Genomic DNA, 20,585 nt, shown 5'->3' with positions numbered 1-20,585 from the left:
TATAATATCGCTAATTCATACATATTTGGAAAAGTAAAGTGAACAATCCTTTATGTTTATGAATTTAATTCTATGTAAAGAGAAAAAAGAAAAAAAACATTATTTTATTATAAAATAATACTTTAATACTATGTATTATTGAATATTAATTAATTAAATATTAATTATCAGATTAACAGAGATATATAATTTTTACTTTATAATTATTATACGTAAATAGTAACGATATCATTGACGTAAGTATCATAAGTATCCTCTTCGGTCCTGACGCAAATTTCCAATCTCGAGAAATCATTTTTCAAAACGTTATCGTTTTCACAATCAATTTGATCTCTTATCTGGGGAACACAAAGAATAAATACATAAATTTCTTAACTCTTAAATGTGTGTAAATTAATAAAAATAAAATAAAAATTAAATTAAATTAAATTAAATAACTAAATTTGAAGACTCCCAATATTACTGATTGTGAGTAATACGATTAAAAAAAACAATTAGGCACTAAAGAGAGAAGAAAAAAAAATATCACCAAGTCTCTCTTTAACACTTTTGTTAAAAATATAACAAACACAGTAATTTTACGCACCTCTAATAAAATATGTTGCCCGAAACGTTCATTTAGCTTTTCTATGCATATCTTCGTTCCGTACGAAATGCCGGATCTCAAATTACCGGCGACAGTGACGTAATGAGTGCGATCATCAAGATAATCCTAAAATAAATTTATACACATGTAGCATAAACAAACAATTAGCAAATCATTCTTCGTAGAATGGCACTGTGTATTTTCGCGAATCACAAACCTGGAGAGTATTCAACATTTTTCCTCGCTCATCCAAATGGTTTTGTTTGTCGTTCGTACCGAATATGGGATAATATGCGGAAAGAGACACATTATGGAAAGCATGCCCCACACATTTCAAGTCTGTCTTATTCAAATTCCTGTCTTAAAGTGTCAAATAATCAAATGTTAAGTATTCCAGTAAAATTAAAATTTTAATAAGTAAGTAAAATTAAAGACTCTGCTATGTAAAAATAAATAATCTGAATACAATGGGAAGTAAATTCAAAATTTTTTAATACATATTTGCAAATTTTAATTATTAAAAAATAATAAATTATTAAGAATAAAATTATGATACATATACTCTTACCAACAGCAAGAATCATAGAGGATAAAAAAAGCGTGAAAATTATCGCAAACATTTGTAAACCTTGCAATTTTGAAAGAAGTGAATGGCACAACTCGCGACAACTTTATGACAATGATCGCTTTGATTGTTAAATGGCCAAGTCCTCTTTTTATAGCTGAGCTGCTCACTTTTGCATAATGACAATTGGAATTTGCAAACGCTCGAAGATTTACTTTCGATTTCACCTGAATACCTTCAAATAAATAAACGTAATTAAAATTGTTATACGCAGCAAATTATGTGTGTCCTTCTATTAAATTAGTCGTCATGTATAGTCGATCATATATGATATGTATATAAAATTGCAAACATTATGAACCACTTCTTTACGCAAAGCATTATGTATTTATATCTGTCCTAAATTTCAGCAGGATCAATTTAACGACAATATAATATTTGGGTTACATTAAAAATAGATTATTATTGAAAATTACATGAATTTTCGAAAATGTCTAGAACAATAAATATTCGATCATATCCCCAAATATTGACCCATTAAGAAGTTTTTGATTATCGTTTTCACTTGATATTATACTACTAAAGCTAATCCACATACACTTTCACATAACTATATACCTCTCGTGAATAATATAGAACTTAGCTGAATAGGACACGTGGAAAACTATACATCGTCAGTCTTGCGAAGTGGCTCATAGCTTTCGAACGCGTTTGTTTGAGATAGAAAAACAGTTTAGTACATACGATGAATCAGGAAAATACTTTTGATGTACTAGCGAATTATATAAAGAATCATTAATTGTCAACAAATCATGAAAAAACGAATATGATGAAAATTTTTATTAAATAGTATAACGTATTTATCTACACGACGATCTCAAAGATTTGATAATATCTTAATTCTTCATTCAAACCTGTGGAGCTACGCTCAAAAAAGGTAATTATCCTAGTTATAAATGCACAAGTAATAATACTTGCAAAATTTATTTTCGCAATTTTAAAACTTAAATTAATTAATTATTATAGATTTTATTTTAAAGCATTTTGTAAATCCAAATATATAAACTATTTTAGCAATTCGATTATTTTAATCTATGAACTTTATATTATTTTGTTACAATTTTGCTGAAAAGTCGGAAGACTGTTTCTCTCAAGACAATATACTTATAAACTAGCATGATCGATGTGTCATTGCACTGTACTCACTAACATCGATTTAGAACATCATGATGCGAGAGTAAATAAACAAGAGAAACGAGAAAAAAAGTTAAAACTAGGTGACATTGTAAATTAGAGCAGGACGAAGCGAATGTATGATAGTCGATAATCGTTTTCTTAGTCACATGACTGTACATCGAGGTTACAACTGATGAAAGAGAGATAAAAGTCATCCACTGAAAAGTTTTCTTTCGAGAGAATATCGACCAAGGTTATTTTAAGTTGCTGAACGATCTATTCGACTAATAGACAGTATTTTAATTTGATAACTTTGTTCCTGTCACTTTGTTATACTGAATATAATTAATTATTGCTGAATTAATAAGCAATACATAAATGTAATCATTTAACTGTACATAATTGTACATACTGATGCGCATTTCCACGAAAAGAATATCTCAATTTTCAAGCACATTTTTCCTTTTGACCTTGCCGCTCAATTTTAATAATGCCTGCGTACATGTCATTTGTATAATGAAATCACTTTATCTAATGAGTTTATCGCGTAACGAGTGCGCCTGCCTATAGCACATTAACAATCTTTCTTTCTAATATCAGGCAACTATTTATTTCATTTTGTATCAACTTTTTTTTACACGTTAATTAATTTTAGAAAATACAATAATAAATTAATTTTTGAGAAAGAAAAAAAGAATTTAGCTCGATGTAGGTCATTGGATGGCCCCATTGTTTTCATTAGAATAAATTTTTAATAATTTTCTGGATTATATTTATCTCGGATCTAATTTATGGTAACAATAACTGTGACATACACGATTATGCGGTTATTGACACAGCCAAGGAGAGATATACACGCGGCGTACATTGTTTATTCTATTTTATAAGTCAAACGCGACGCTATATCCGTATGCATGAAAGAATGAAATTCTGCCGGAAGAAATTACTCGTCTGACTGTCAGAGTTGCAAACATGAATACTTGATCGATCTTAATCTCTTATTTATCCGTTCGGACGCGACTCCCACGTAAGGAATTCTCTTTTGCGGGAATCGTTCCGGGGAATCAGCCGCCGTTCGTGGCGTCGCGACGCCAAACACCGACCTCATTCGACGCGCGACGCTTTCTCGTGTCGCACGTGCGTCGCGAAGACCCTTTGTGTGTGCATGTGTGTGTGTGCGCGTGCCATATTTGTAGGCGCGTATTGCTCGATTCGCACGGACCGATTATTCGACACAAAAATGATCGTAGAGTCGGGACGAGTCAGAGCCAATCAGGTACTTCTCTTCCATCCTTCAAGATTCATGCGTATATATTTTTTTGATATTTCGCTCAGAAATGAGAGAAATGTTTATTTTTTTTACATGTAGATATTGGAAAGTTTTTATGTTGTTACTGAGCATCTAATACGTTGAAATTGTCTTTTACGTAATTTCTATCTGCACATATTTAAAAAATACGTAACAAATTTTTTTTGGAGAAAGCTCGCAAATTATTATTTTACTTTTGTTATTAAAAATAGTGTGTAATAAAGTTTGTGTAAGAAATAATTAATATATGTATAACTGCAAATCGCATTGAGATTGCTTTTGTAATTTAGATGTAAAATATACATATTGATAGCTTTTGTTTATCTGTTTAAATGTTTAATAAATCTGTGTAAATCTGTTTAATTTGTTCTGTTTATTTGTTTAAACTTAAAAAAATAGATGCACACGGATATTTCAAAGCGTATCAGACGATCTAGCAATGCACTAATTAACCATACTTTCTTCCATAAATATATGAAATTCATAACGTTGAAAATTTACAAAAATCTTGTAAATTATCTTAAATGCAAAACGTTTTATTCATTAGCTTACAAATGTTAAGTTTGTCACATTTTCCAAAAAAACAGAAAATAAAAATTAAATAAAAAAAATCAATTTTCTATAGATATAAAATTTACAATTATAATATATATTTTCAATAATATAATGTAATATAGATAATATATATGTATAATGCACTAATACTTATATAATGCAATTGCAATAATACAGGAAATGTTAAGAGAAATTTTACTTATATTTATAATATATACGAATTTTTACTTATATTTATCGGAATACATTGTATTTATCTTCATAAGAGTAAAAAATCTTTATCTTAATCTTTATAGACATATTACAGTAAATTATTAAAATGAAATATATTTAATTAAAAGATGTTTAATAATCGATAGATGTTTAAAAATAGATGATAGATGTACGCGTCTGTGTATAAATAAAATCAAATAAATTACGTTACCACTATGTATGCCGCATATTTGCATTCTCTTGAATTCTATACACGTAATAGACAAAAGCAGGGACTTCACCGATCGTAAGAGGAAAAGTTAGTGTTCCACTAATTATGTTCGCGTCGTTTAAGTAAATAGCTGGCAAGATTTAACGCGACAGAGACGCATATCAATTAAGGTCTATAAATCATTGTCAGCCAGCACAAATGTTTAATATTTAAAGTCTTGTAATAGAGTATAACTTTTTATCGTTTTTTCTATCATTATCACATAATTATTGAAACCACATCATAACGCGGATTGAGAGTTTATCGCGAAATACAATTCGCAAATTAAATTTCAATTACTGTAGTAGCAATAATTGAGAAACCACAAATTGAAAGTTTTTTAATCCATATATTAAGACTTTCTAACCGTATATCCGGAACATCTTTCTATGCAAGCTTCCGACAAATATTAAGTTTCGCGTGTCATGAATATAGTTATTACATTCTGAGTCGACAATCATCTATGTAGCATTATGGATATGCGATCGAAAATACCGTTTGAAAATGCCGTCAGAACATGCGAATCAATAACAAAGGGAAACCGGTAATCTATCTATGTTGGCTCTATAGATTGTAAAATACATATTAATAAGTTCTTATGTAATTTTTATTATCAATAGCGAACAATCACGGTTTCCGTAAAATGAAATAAATTGCCTGAAAGAAAGATTATAATGTTTTTACAAATTATTTTGTTACATTATGATTAATATATATATATACATATATGTATATATATATTTTTTTTTTTTAATTTTAAAGTTATCGTTTTATTTTATTGCAGAGGCTCAAATGAATTCTTCGGCGATAAAAACTTGGTTGCAACGTGGCGAACTTGAGAAACTGGAAAATATTGTGTTGGAGGGTCGAGGCGCGCGTTTATTAGGCGAACATTCACCGGATCTTAGAACTCGTGTCTTCCTGAAGGGATTACCAAATTATTTGGTAAGAAAATGATAGAGGGGATAACAATTATACCGGTTTATTTTTAAAATTTGGCAAAGTTTTCTTTAATAAATCACCGATAAAAATAATTAACATTTTAAATAATTTTATTTTAGACGAAAATCTCTCAAGTGCATGACAGCGTTGCACGCGGCTCGTTAGCTGAAACGCAGAAGATCATCTCCGAAGAGTCGAAGAAGAAGCTGGCGATTGCCAAGGATTCTTGCGGCACACCCTTGATACACAAAGCGGTCTATCACGATCAACCCGACATTGTCATCTGGCTTGTAGAAAATTATCCTATTACGCCGCAACAGAGAGATAAAGTACGTCGATTTTCTTAAATTGAAAAATATACGTATCGCAAGAAATTCAATTATACATACTCGAATAATTGCACTGGAATAATTGTAGTCGTCTTGATCATCATTTGACAGTACAAGTAGTTGAGTTAACCTTTCTTAATTTGCTCTTTAGTTCGAAAGCGATGTCTCTTTAATCACTTTATTTTATATACATTTTATATAGATCTTAATGAGCATGAACTTCGATCGACTGTCCTTTATAATTCACGATGCTTCGCGAGGCCCATTTTCGTGCCGCAAGGCAAACGTTTGTCGACTTTCTCGAGAAGAAAGCCCCTGAATAATCGACTAGGTTCCTTCTAGTTTGCTTCTAGCAACATTTATTGTGACCCCGCATCGCGTGACGCGGGTAATAACGAAGTGTAAACCACCTGTTCTTCCCTCGCAACCATCAGTTCACACTAGAAAATATACCCCAGACAAAAAGCGCGATTTTAGCCCTGCAAATTAACTCTAATAGCCTCTTGTTCTTAATACTCTCTCACACACACACACACACACACACACACACACATATATCAATATAAATAACAAGACATAAATCCTATAAATTCTAAATTCACTTATAATTAAACAACCATATCCTATGCATATTTTACTATGTTTAGGAGGGAAAAACAGCTTTACACTATTGCGGCGCGTGTAAAGATCCCGATTCGATCTGGGACCTTCTTATAGAAAGTGGATGTGACGCTAGCATTTGCGACAAGAAAGGAAATCCGGCCGCTTATTATTTGACACATTCCACGGAGATCGAATTACCCGAAGTAGAAGTGATGTCACGACGAAGAAAAAGCACGGGGAAGGACTGTGAGTACATATATTTTTATTTAAAAAAATAAAGATGAGAAACATACGCGAACACATTATTTATAACAAAATTATTAACAATTATTATCTTTTTTCTACGTCATGTGCATGGTATGCACAATGTTTTTCTTTTCTGGAAAAAAAATAGAGTACACTTTCCAATGTAGTGTTTATTGTTGGACAGTACATTTATGTTTTTTATTTTAAACATCGCGTAGATAAGAAGAGTTTAAATATTACGTATCTCGCTCTAAGTTTGCCAATAAAGGCCGGTTCTACAACTTACTTTACACAGAGTTTAAACTCTTTTATTTCGTTCTTTCAGAATTTATGTGAAAGAAAGTTAAACTTCGATTAAAGTAAGTTGTGGAATCGGGTCTAAGTCATTAAAACAATTTCGAGAAAACGTTGGGCAACCTTACGATGAAGCACTATACATAGAGTGATTTCGTCTGTTTCCTATATTCGCGGATATAGATTCTTCGCCTTAGATACCTCGCGTATTCATTTCTAATGACCGCGAAAAATCGATAGCACATAAATTCGTAAGGCAAGGCTAACTGCGACGTTCGATACGACACGATCGAAACAGGGAATTACCACGCGCGCGTCCATCCAGCAAGAATTACATAGCATATCTAAACGCAAAAGAGAAAAATATCATCATGTCGCAAATATGTACGAAATGTTTTATATACTCGTTTTAATGCGTATCTTAGATATTGATAATCAGGATGCGAGCTTTAAGATGAATAAATAATAATAAATTGCAAAGTAAGATAATAGTTATGTGAAAAGAAATAAGATTCTTTTCTCGTGAACGGTTTCGCGTACGTAAATAGGTCATGGATCGACTTATCGTCAACGAGCAAGAGAGGCCGATTTAAAAAAATGATAGGAAATCGTCCTTCATTCTTCAACATGCTAGCTCGAAGATTGTAACAAAAGTAATTTCCAATACATTCCAATTGTCTACTACTCGTATATGATTGCGCAAGAAATTTGCTAAATTATTCGCGCTATTGTTTTAATAATAAATTAAAATTGATCACCAGTTAATGTTTTATTTTTCGTACATGAAAATAATTTAATAGAGACATGTATTCTTCTTCTTTTTTTAATTATAGAATAAAAAATTGATTACCTTGCAATTAGAATTACTCGCACATTAAATAATGATGTTTTGGATAACGGGAAATGAATGATTATATTGTTGTATATTTGCTCGTTCAATCATTGAAAAAATCTCGCGTGACCATAACACTCTACGAACGCGATTTGACCATAATTTATTAGACACATCGATGCATGGCAGGTAAAGAGTTGTAAACAATCCTGGCCGCGTATCACAGGTTCTCTTTACTGAAACGTAATATCTATATACATTGTAGACAATTTGTAACTCGGTGTAAGTAATATGACAGACCTCTCTTCTCGCCTTCTAGAAAATTTATCAATTTGACGATTGCGCACGCCATCCGTGTGCGCGTATTCAAGATATAAAATATTAAGTGAAACATGTGCATGCGACACTATTACCGAAGACGCGCACATACACGCACACATATAAATTGAACGCGATCGAATTTATTTTTAACGCTGAAAATCCTTGAATATATAGCTGATAGAACTGTTCGGATTTTACGTGTGCATTTACATACACATGCAGTATTTAGTAATTTTTTTCGCATTTATAAATTATGTAAATCATTCTTGACCTATACAGAGTGTCTATTCAGATCTTAAAAAAATTCCCTGATCCTCCTAGTTTTTATTTATTCATAATTCAATTTTTATTTTTATTCATATTTCCAAATAAAGAGACTGTTTATTTTAAAGATTTTTTGTTGCAATTTTTTAAAATAAGATTTTTTATGTGCATTTTCTAATGTCTTTCATTCACAAAGGAAAAACATAAAGCTACTTAAATTTCAAGTGTTAGATATGTTGCATATGTATTGAAAAAAATTGAATAGATTTTGTAAGATAAACATTTTTTACTTGCATAACATTTTAATTTTTTTATTACTAAAAATTACAATAAAGAATTTGTACTGTATATTCAATATTTTTTAAGGCATTGAATGTATAAACAGAGATAGATATATATATTTACAATATATATTTATAATATATACATATATTTTAAATACATAATTAATAACAAAAAAATTTTTTAACATTTTTCAAGAGTCAATAAAATGTTATGAGAATTCTCTAATTTTTTCAGATACAAAAATGATCTTTAAGAATTCCGGGTTTTCTATGCTTTTCCAAGATATAGGCTGTATATGATACAATTCTTATACAAAATAGTAGATGTAAATATTTCGTGAGATTTTTATATTAGTTTTATGATAAATAGATCTGTTGAGAATATTTAATGTTTAAAAAGATTTTTACACATATTCCTATACTTTGACGGAATTACCCTATTATAAAAACACACATACACACAGACATGGTAGTCTAGAAGTGTACTGACATTTATTGAGCTATAGACTTCTCGTGTCGAATATTTCAAATATTTAATGTCTTTGTAATAATACGTAACTCAAGGATTCGTGCAGCTTGTAAGTACATCCATATGTAGCAAGCTTGTTGTTCTTTAAATGTAGTAATAATATAAAAAACCGATAATGATTCTATATCATATTGTTATATATTCTCACGATAATTATACGGTAAGCAAAAATAAATTTATGATTTATTTACCAAAGATAAATCTGAAAATTTGTCAAAAGAGCAATTATATATAATTTTTTAATATTTATATTTCATAATATTTAATTCATTGTTTGTCGATTCACACACAATTGAAAGATATTTTTAATAGTTTTATAAATCCTATTAATTGATATTTTCAATAGCTTTATCAATTTTATTAATTTTATTAACAGATTACAATAAAAAGTAAATCCCGCCATACATCAGTTTTTTTGACACGAAAAAAAATCATGTTTTAAGATTTTGTTTGAATTGTAACGGTTTTGTATTCAAGATGTGGATTTCAAGCCTTCCAATATCAGGATATGGATACACAATAGAGACATTGGAAAGTTACAGCAAATGCTGTGGGAGGGACATGGATCCAAACTTCGATGCGAAACCAGTAATAATCCTCGGATAAGAAAATTCCTAGAGGCTATACCTTTTATCATGGTATATTATCAGTATAACAGAAAATCATTTCTCGTTTGCGTGTTTAGTTATTTATAAAGCGAAAGACCTCAGTATTATAATAGCTTAAAGCGTTATCAAATAAAACCGTTGTAATTTTCCTAGGGCACAATAAAAGACGTCCATACGACAGTCGTTAACAATGACTTGGAAGCTTTTAAGCAGAAAATGGAAGGAACTGTTTCGCCTATTGTTTTATGCGGCAAGGACAGCAATGGTTTAACTGTCTTACATAAGGTATAAGTTCTCAAGAGAGCGCTGTTCTCCGATAAATCTTTTTTTAAATTATTAAAAAACAAAGTACGATTAAAATCGTTTTTATTTTTTTTCATCGAAAGGCGGCTGGATTGGGATACTCGGATCTTGCGCTTGAAATCCTCGAAAAATATCCTGGCACGATAGCGGCCCAGGATAATGAAGGAAAGACAGCGTTGCATTATGCAGCTGCACTTAAAGACGATGGCGCCATGTATGATCTTTTGGTTGAACATGGAGCTGACGAGAGTAAATTAGATAACGTGAGTATTACATTATACAATATATTTGTAGAAAAAAAATAATCCAAAATCAAAACATTTTAGCATAACAATATTTTATGCATTTTGTTGTAAATCACAGAGACAAAAGGCGCCTGCATTCTACAAAAATCGTCCTTCGGATGTGGATCTATCAAATTTGTCAATGATACCGGACGCACCTCGAGTCTCCGCTACTTATCCGAAAAACTGGGACTGGAAGATCCTGGAGTTGGGACAGGCCGCTATGCGAGGAATGAAAAAGGTAGTTAGCGACGTTGACAGTGCTTTTGGTAGCGCTGAATCCACGACGAAGGATGGCTCGAATGAGGAGGTATATTTGTTACTTTATTAATTTTTTTTAATTACACGCACAATATTTTGCCTGTTTAAGCTTGCCTCTGACGATGTTCATTCTTTGTATGATATATGTTTATATTTATTAGTAATTATTTAGTGCACTCATCACACGTGTAGCCGGACATAGAAATCCCGGTTAAAATGTAGTAGTCGCATCCAGAATGAGTAGTCAAATGGTAGAGATTTTTTTTTTGGTTAGAAGGGGGAGTCTCGATTCGCAATTTCAGATCTACGATATAAAGGATTATATGGGAGATTTGGTGGAACAGATTAAAAACGCTGATGACGAGCAGCAGGAGGAGGAGCAGGCCGAGACCCCGAATGGAGACGAAGAGGAAGCTGCGAATGAGAATGCAGATGAAAATGAGAATGAAAATGAGAATGAGGCGAATAATGAAGAAGAGGAAGCCGCGAATGAGAATGCAGAGGAAACGAACGAAGAGGAGCAGAATGCGGAGGAGGAAAAGGCATCCTCGGACGATGACGTGGTAACCGGACCTGTCGCGGAACCAACGAAAGACGAGGAAGAGGAGGAGGGGCCTGAGGCCGCCGTTAATGAGGACGGGGTCGATGAGGAATCCCCGAAGATCGAAGAAATCGCTGTCGAAGAAACTGTCGTTGAACATGAAGATAGAAACGAGCCTAGCACCGGCGATTCCGGCGTCGACGAAGAGCAGGTATTGTCTGAATAGTTTGATCACCGCACTGTTTCTTGTATAATACAAAGAAGAAACTGGGATTTCTCCATTTCTATGTCCGCTTGGAATTGTTATGTATTAACTGTGTACATGGGTAACATTGTGTACATTTTGTAAACTACATTCAATAATAAAAAAAAATAATAATGTACATATTCTTTAAATTAAAAGAAAACATTTTTTAATAAATTAGAAGAAAAAAAAAATATTTGTACAGTCCCTTATAAGTAAAAATCGATTCGGTTCATTATCAACGGATGTTTTTTTTTTACGGACACTATATATGCATACATAATATACGCGTAGGCGCGGCAAGAGACAGACAATCGATTCGCATGTAAAATTGCCAGATGCGATTAATATCTTCTATCGATCGTCTACGAGCCACCTATAGTCGCGCGCATGATTGTGTACCTAAATATGACAGCAGGTCATCGTTGGCGAACATGAGGAGCCTGCCGAAGTAGAGTTGAACGAGGGTAGCATGGCCTGCGATTTGGAAGTGGAGAACCTGCTGGAGAACGGTAACATGGAACAATTGGCAGCTTTGGTTCTCAATGGTGAAGGTCGACGGTTGGTCGGACGGCAATCTGGAAATTCGGAACTCCAGGCATTCATCGACAACGTTCCAGCTTACATGGTACGTTATCCTTATAATAGATTCAGAAAAAAAAATATATAAAACATGTGTCATTTTTTTAATATTAGGGAAAAATTCATGCCGTACACATGGCAGCGCGAGAAGGGAATCTTCGTGATCTGCAAAGTGCGTTGGATCGGCGTAAATTCGCGGTGGCGCGAAACGAATCGTCACCCCACGGTGCAACGCCATTGCACGTTGCAGTTGTATTTGGCAATACTGCTATCATCAGGTACTTGACATATTTTTACATACATATGCAACATACTCTTATTTATTAACATGCATTTTCTATTCGCGCTGCGCGTTCTCCGTTTCCTCGCTATCTTACTGTTTCTCGAAGATTCAGCTCTATTTCCTCGATTCAATAAAACAGACACGCGGAGCTTCATGTTCGATAATAATATACCGACCGTTTAATTATTACCAACCGATCGCTATCGATATCAGCTCACGATTTATCCCGTTCATGCCACGATAGCCTCTCATTATGAATAACAGACTATAAAGCTTGCCCTTTCTCAACCCACGTAACATTTAGATTGAATATTTTATACCTGCTTCAGGTACCTGGCAGGAAGATTTCCAGAAACCGCCAATGCAATCGATCTCGACGGACGTACTCCGTTGCACTACGCCGCGACGCTTGCGGACAACGGTCATTACTACAACCTTTTGCTGCATCTGGGCGCCAACCCTTTAATACAAGACAATGTGAGTTCTATTATTAAACGATCTTCATTCATCATTATTATCGCAATTTCCAAGCACGACTAAATAATTAAATTTGTTAATAAAAGAAAATGATTGAGACTTTTATGACAGGAAGTTATGTATTATTTTACATATCATTATTCAATTATTATTCTATATATTATATTAGATTCTAATAATTTTAATAATAAAAATAATTATTAAAATTTTTACATTATAATAATAAAGATTTATAAAATATTCACAAGTAGTCTATAGTATTGCAAACGGAATAAAACATTATCTTTTGTCGTATAGTTCGGACAAAAGGCAGATTATTACAAGGAAAATCAAAGCGACCTATCGCACAAACGACTTCTTCGCGATTTCGGAGCTAGTGAAAGGCTCGCCGACGAAATGTTAACAGATAAAGGTATTTGTTTATTCGAGGCATTTTTAGTAGTGAGCACCAGTTGATAACAGTTGTAAAAATAGTCGCGCGCGGCAAACTATACAGGCACTTTTCCTTTTCGCGATGTCATCCTTCGTCTATTGTGATTGAAAATCGTTCGGATTTAAGTCGAAATCTTTGTATAGATCTCCGACAACATCGCACTTGGCACAAGAGTACGTTATGTGTCGCGATTTCGTGAAGTAGCCATTGATTGTTTCTCCTTCGCTTGTTAAACTTTGTTAATTCTCGATTATCTTAATAATGTCCAGTTTTGTTTATAATCGATTTATACTTTTTTTTAGACAAGCGCAATCAAGTCTTCTCTCAAATACCGCGTAAGAATCTCAATTGAAACACTTGTTGAGCACACAAGTGTTTCTCTTTTTACTGACTTTCTGATTTTATGGAATGACTTGATTTGCTTCGATTACTTTTATAATAGCACGTAATAAATTTGACACTTAACATTTCAGCGTGTTGATCGAGATATGATGTAATAAAGTGTGTCAGATCATTAATTATCTCCATTATTCATTTATCGATTCAATATTTTTTATATTTAAATGTTTTACATATATATAATATGTATATATATATATATATGTGTGTAATTATTATACTTATTGTTAAAAATTTTTATCATTTCATGAAATATCGATTATAAATCAGCTGTTTAAGCCACTTTACAATTACATCGCAAAGTTCTTGAGATTAAAATATTTATTCTTCACAAAACTAAATATTTTAATCTCAAGAACTTTATGAGATTAGTATATGACGTAATTATAAAGTGACTTAAAGCTAATTTACATATAATCAGCGTTTTATCATAAAATCATACAATTTTACATATATTAAGATGGATTAAAAAGTAAAATTTCCTGCATTATTACAATTTTTATTTGCCACTATATTTTAACACTAAATCCAATTTATGCATAAGTTATAGATAATAAAAATCATAATAAAACAGGGAACTTTATTTTCTTGATCCACTCTAATACAAAACATTTTATAGCTTTGATACCTTTTCTCAAGCGAAATATTTTATCTAAAATCAATTTCGATTCTTCGATAATCATCAATAACGTTGAACCGTAAAATTTGTTTACTTACCCTTTCGCGTCAACCCTCATCTCTCAACGTTGCGATGGCTGTTAATCCGGCTGTTCTTTCAACCACCGCTGCTGCCGACTCGGCCGAGATCTACAGTTCCCGGAGGTGATATCTACTCGGCCCGACGTGACGTGAGCGAGCCCGAGGTCCTGGCCACCCTGGAGCGATGTTTCCGATTGCTGGCGGGCAACCGGCGATCGTCGATACCGAAGACTCCGTCGAACACCGGTACACTAGTCGCTCGTTGCCTGAATCGGCCCGTATTCGATTTGATCAAGCACCGTGTGACTCGCATGGACCACAATCTCTTTGACGTGATTTGGCCTGCCCTGAAAAGGTACGGTAACGTCACAGGCAATAGCAGCAAGATCAGCAGCGCCCGCTCGAGCATCAGTAATGTTGCGGACGAGGATGTCGGTTATAGCGTAGTAGCACCCGACTTTGAGAGCTACGTCGTCTTCACGGAGTTTTTCGACCCCTTCATTCGGGAGCTTCATTGCGTCACCGCGAGCGGCGATTTACTCGATCATCCGTTGCCGCATTTCTTCAGCAACGAGGACCACGAAGGCATGGAAGTCCTGCCGGACGAATCGATCGTCACCGCGATTGCACAGTACGATCTAGATCCGACCTGTAAATACGTTCAAGCCGGCATTTTAGAGTGCACCAGAAACCTGGTCAATTACAGTCTGCCATTGACACTAACAGTCAATCAACTGGAGGACGTCGAGAGGGAGATCACTAATCAGCTAATGAGCCCGGAGATCACCGATTTGATGGCGGAGGGCAGCAGCGAGGATGAAGCCGGTACATACTTCACGCTCAACGAGATCCTCGATCAGCCTAGTCGAATACGAGCACAACTGGCGGCAGCCGGTCTATTGTTACCTATCACAGAGTACGAGGTAAACGACGACCGACGTCTTCATGGCAAGCATTGGCCCTACGGGCGCGGCGTATACGTCACTACAGCCGGCGATCTCGCCGCGTGGGTGAACATCCAGGATCATCTGAGGGTCATCTGTCGCACCAACGAGAACCGGCCGGGCCTGATAGGCCGCGCTTATGTCAGGGTGGCGAAACTGATGATGATATTCGACCAGAAATTAAAGTTCAAGCGAGATCAGAAGCTTGGTTTCTTGACCGCGCGCCCGCACGCTCTCGGCAACACTCTTAGATTCTGCTTGATCGTCCGGTTTCCGGAACTCTCGAAGACGTCTGAAAATTTGAAACACCTGTGCGTGGTGCGCGGCCTAAGCGTACGTGACACCATAAAGAGGGATATGGTAAGGATGAGCAATCAACAATCGCTGGCGATCACCGAGTTGCAAACTCTCCAGGACTTTTGCAGAGCGGTGCATAATATCATCACGCTGGAAAAGGAATTGGCGATGAACAATTCGATGAAAATCGCCAATCTCATCACTGGCATATTTCGCAAGAGAGTAAACGCGTCAAGGAATCGCAAGGCGCAGATGAATAACGTTAAAGATTATGAGAGACAATAAAACATTATATAATAGATTCTAAATTCTTGAAGACGATCTAAAATCATCCATCTTTTTTTCCACACTTTACAAACGAAGAAAAATTAAAAAAAAACCTTGAGAAGAAAATAAAATAAAAAGATGAAAGTGACGATTGCACACTTACTATATGTGAAATGCGGAATGTATTTTAAATGATTCATCAAAAAAAATCATCGCTCTATTCTGGGAAATTTTGTATGGAAGGACTCTGCTTGGACAAATATTTAAAGGAAGCAAAATAACTAATTCACCATTTACCGAAGATTTTTATTCTACGCAACAACTTGATTCAAACACTCATATTTAATCAAAACAATCATATATTTATATACAACAACAATCTCTCTTATCGATTGTCTTCAAGAACTCCCGTTCTTTCCTTTCTCTTAAGTCTTTCTATAAGTAACATTTACGCTTATTCATGGAAGTTCTCTGTGATAATTATTAGCCAATATTTGACAGTCAATTATTCTTCATAGACTGAACTTTTTAGATAATTTAGGCTATAATATGAGCGAGAGGCAGAGAGAGAAAGAGAAAGAGAGAAAAATGCGTTGGAAAGATATGTGAACGTTATTTTGTTTTCTCTCGTGCACACCCAGTCTCTCTTATGAAATTACGTTAAATCATAATTGTAATCGCTCTATTAACGGGATTAATCGGCCACGAGAATACAGGATTGCTGATTAGGTTAGTAAATGATCAGCATTATTGGTATATACACGACGTCATTCGCACAATCTCTCACAAATGTGCATTGTAAATCTTTGTTCGAAATTATTCGGCAAATTATTTAAAATTATATTTGTAATATTATAATGTAATATTATTCATATTTTTATAAATAACGATTTTACATGAATTTTCTTCGAGATAAAATATAAATAAAATGTTGCTTGTAAACACACACATACTTATACACATATAAAGGATTCACATACATACAAAATTTTTAAGCATATTTTACAATTGTAAAAATTATAATATATATTTAATTTTTACATTTATGTATATATATGTATTTTAAGCATATATATTTATTGTAATTGTAACGCGCTATTTTCATGTAAAATCGAAGACATCGGAATTTTTCGATGCGATACTAATATAGCACAATAATAAGCTTAAAAAATGTCAAAGTCTTTTTAAAAGCTTTCTTTATATGTAATGCACGAGTCGATGTTCACACAAAACAAAAATGACGAAGCACATGTCTTTCCAATGTTATTATTCGTTCTAAAATAAACTCGTTTATTCATCTTTTACTCTTATTCATTGCATTTTATTGTAAGCTCACATTGCAATGTGAACTTTAATTTAAAAAAATGATTCAATAGGCGTCTAAGTGTCATATCGTATTTTATATATATATGTATAAATTAATTTGTATATGTATACTCTATATATTTTTGTAAATATTATATTCTGCTGTGTGTATAATATTATATGATGTAATAGTATAATAATAAAAGAGTAGTCACAAAATATACAAGTTTAATTCAACGTAAAAGATTATTTTTAGATATATACATATATAAGAAGAATTGACATTTAAACGTCTGTTAATTGACAATCTTCTGTAATTATTTATCATGTCTGTAATTATTTATCATAGATAATCACTAATGCACTTTTTTCAGGTAGCTCAACCGTGTTTGTTGCTCAGTTATGTTTGTTTCTGCTTGTTTGTTTTAGATTTTGAACTTGTATATATAACAAGCGAAATTGAATTACGTGTTCTGTCACGTTTTGCCGAGTGATTATGCCGCACAAGCGTTTCATAAAACACATTCTGCAAGACTGAAAAGCATTATTGCATCAAATAATTCTTAGATTATAAAAGATCGTTAAAATAAAAAAGAATATACATATATATATATATATATACACAATTATATAAACTTGACTTAAGGATTTTAAAATTTAATTAAAATTTATATTAAAATCCTCTGTTGTCTACAAAAAGTTGCAATAATTATTTTCACTAACTAATACGATTGTTTGCGATTATTAAGAATGAAAATAACGTGCATGTTATAAATTTACATAATAAAATTTTATTTTATGACTATTTATATTATTAATTGAAACGTTTAATTCCAAGATAAAATTAATATGTGAAATAATGTTTTTGTAAATAATCCACAATAATCTAAAGGATTTATCTTACAGATGATAATGAAGTCGAAATACCGATATTCCGAACAGAAGAAGGCCGTTATTTAGCATCATGTAAGTATCGCATGGCAAAGTGTTATTTTTTATTGTTATACAATCTGTTCTAATGAAGTAATCTATTTTCTTCAGCATTGGGTGATCCCTTAATTAAAGGATTAACCGAAGTTGCTAACGCGCGTCCAAAAGATCCGGTCACATATCTCGCGACATATTTGTATAACTTCGCTAGTAAGAACAAACCCAACGAACAGGTATATATTTAATTGAAACAATAGAAGAACTGAACACTACAAAATATTATAGTTCTGGGTGAAGAGTTTTGCATTAATTTTTTTCATTCTGATTTTAGGAATCCGATGTTCTGATTATACCTGACCGTGAGGAAGAAAATTTGGAAAATATCGAAAATGAAAATTTCGATGAAGACGCCGGTTACCCTCGAAGTCCAGCTTCAGATATACCTGAATCCACATTTAGCAATTCTAATAGAGTACGTCAAAGAAAATATTTCAACGCTTTTACGAAACAATATAAATTTTCTTGGAAAAGAAACTACAATTTTATTTTCTGCTGATTCCTTGTAACAATAAATACAATTATCTCGCACAGAAAATAAAAATGAAAATAATGTTTCTCAGGACGAACATGGACAAAGCATGATTCATTTCGCGGCAGTTCGTTCCTATTCGAAGGACGGTCTGTATCACCTGCTACTGGAAACGCAGGTTAACGTTGGTTTCAGGGACGAACTGTATAGGACAGCCAGAGATATTGCCGAACAGGCAAATATTCGAGACAACGTTGAAGAGATTGATCGCTATGTTGTTTATCTAGCGGCGAGAGGTAATAAAAAAAAGGCAAAATATATACTAAACGATGAGCTATTTTGATGTAGAAAATTATGAGAGAATCATACGATATTCGAATTCGATACGCAGGAGAAACTGAAAAGTTGGTCGAACTTTTGCTGGAGGGTTACGATCATATCTTGGACGCCGAGGATGAAGAAGTGAACATCATCGACGTAGCTACGCAAAGAGAACACGAAGCCACTGTGCAGTTTCTACAATCAATTCCTAACTACGTGGTAAGATAACGCAAAAATCTAGAAGATAACACATTTATTTACATTTTTTTAAAATTAAGGCTTAATTAATCAGAATTGTCTGATACGTATTCGACAGAGTCAACGTGAGGAGGTACACGCTGCAATTCGGGCAAACGACGTAGATCGTGTGAAGGAACTTTTAAACAAAAACAACGGAGGTGGAAAATTGTTGGCTGTCGGAAAGAATTCGCTCGGCCGATGCGCACTCCACATCGCTGTACTTTGGGAAAATGAAGAGCTTGTTAAATTTATCGCGAGAACGTATCCAGAGACATTACGCATCGGTGATAACGTACGAATTATTCAAAAGTGATAAATTACAATAAAATAAAATTAGTTTAATTCTGCGAATTATAATATGCTTAAAAAGATAATAAAATAAGAAAAAAATACGAATCTCTCAATCATAAGATACGGAGTATTAGTGTTAATGAAGACATGCTGCACTTATTATTATATGTGTAAAAAATGTCTTTTTTTTTTTAGTTGGAGAGAACAGCTCTTCATTACGCAATGGGAGTGCCATCCGTGGAAGCCTTGAGTAATATATTGATTACCGCGGGCGCGAAACGCATTGTCAAAGATTTGGTAAGTCATTTTTACTGGCTAACAAATACACATGATAAAGAGTTAATTTCTTTTTAGAAATCTCGACAACCCTCGTATTACTTTATGAACAAATCTGATATCGAACGACTTCAAGAAGAAGAAAAATCTATGGTCATGTAAATCGTACGACGCTGAACACCTCTGCACTGATTTCGCAAATATACGATTACACTTTAATTTATTCATGCATTTCATTGTGAATATTAAAATGTATGTTGAGGAACTAGGGCCGACGAGAGGCAGAATAAATATAAACTATGGCAATTCGCAAAAGGATCCGACTCTATGCTGTGTATATTTTTATCTTAACAGTATTACGCGTTGTTTTTGACGTCGATTATAAAATAAGTGTATTTCAAAGAATCTTAAAACTCTTTTTATACTTTTTTTTTAAATAAGTTATCATTCTATTTTATTTTTGCATATACTAGGCTAGAGAAATATTTTGCGAAGAAATTTTGTCACTATAGAAACTCCAATTAACTCTCGTCGACTCTTTTGAGAAAAGCTCATGTTTTTACATGATATCATTGGAAGTATATCGATTCATGAATTGTATGAACTATGTCAAATGTTGAGACAGTTTAGTGCCTTATAAATAAATGTAAGAGACTGCAATGTATGTAGAACGATTATTTCGCTAAACTATTTCGATACAGTTGTGAGTTGACTTTATGTAAAAAAAAAAAAAAAAAAATATATATATATATATATATATTATATAAAGAAAA

The 20,585-nt window shown here is 33.2% G+C and overlaps 2 protein-coding genes across 9 annotated transcripts; one reads left to right on the top strand and one right to left on the bottom strand.

The window, feature by feature from the left end:
* Positions 1–99: 99 nt before the first annotated feature.
* On the bottom strand, positions 100–1,265 carry LOC140673788 (uncharacterized). The gene is made up of 4 exons (XM_072906956.1): positions 1,155–1,265; positions 804–946; positions 587–712; positions 100–338 (listed from the first exon to the last, which is right to left on the bottom strand). Exons 1-4 carry the CDS (start codon positions 1,204–1,206, stop codon positions 207–209), a joined length of 453 nt encoding a protein of 150 aa, XP_072763057.1. The 5' UTR covers positions 1,207–1,265; the 3' UTR covers positions 100–206.
* Positions 1,266–1,824: 559 nt separating this feature from the next.
* LOC140673758 (uncharacterized) lies at positions 1,825–20,476 on the top strand. 8 transcript variants are annotated; one of them, XM_072906921.1, is made up of 22 exons: positions 1,829–2,088; positions 5,439–5,599; positions 5,716–5,925; positions 6,573–6,774; positions 9,776–9,936; positions 10,060–10,191; positions 10,293–10,472; positions 10,573–10,803; positions 11,057–11,506; positions 11,955–12,167; positions 12,236–12,399; positions 12,734–12,881; positions 13,179–13,293; positions 13,617–13,649; positions 18,132–18,191; positions 18,267–18,388; positions 18,487–18,627; positions 18,776–18,980; positions 19,076–19,224; positions 19,322–19,537; positions 19,732–19,833; positions 19,891–20,476. In XM_072906921.1, exons 2-22 carry the CDS (start codon positions 5,447–5,449, stop codon positions 19,972–19,974), a joined length of 3,471 nt encoding a protein of 1,156 aa, XP_072763022.1. In that variant the 5' UTR covers positions 1,829–2,088; positions 5,439–5,446; the 3' UTR covers positions 19,975–20,476. The 8 variants fall into 8 exon arrangements, 3 of the variants coding, with proteins under 3 accessions (XP_072763006.1, XP_072763022.1, XP_072763031.1); XM_072906930.1 differs by lacking the exon at positions 13,617–13,649; XR_012048094.1 differs by lacking the exons at positions 13,617–13,649; positions 18,487–18,627; positions 18,776–18,980; ... (2 more) ...; positions 19,732–19,833; positions 19,891–20,476 and adding exons at positions 2,285–3,603; positions 14,527–16,649 and having other exon boundaries at positions 1,825–2,088; positions 18,267–18,346.
* The last annotated feature ends 109 nt before the right edge of the window (positions 20,477–20,585 follow it).

This window comes from Anoplolepis gracilipes, chromosome 2 (genome assembly GCF_047496725.1).
Source record: "Anoplolepis gracilipes chromosome 2, ASM4749672v1, whole genome shotgun sequence".
Lineage (NCBI taxonomy): Eukaryota > Metazoa > Arthropoda > Insecta > Hymenoptera > Formicidae > Anoplolepis > Anoplolepis gracilipes.
The sequence above is the reverse complement of the archived record's forward strand: the minus strand, read 5'-3'. Positions and strand labels throughout refer to the sequence as shown.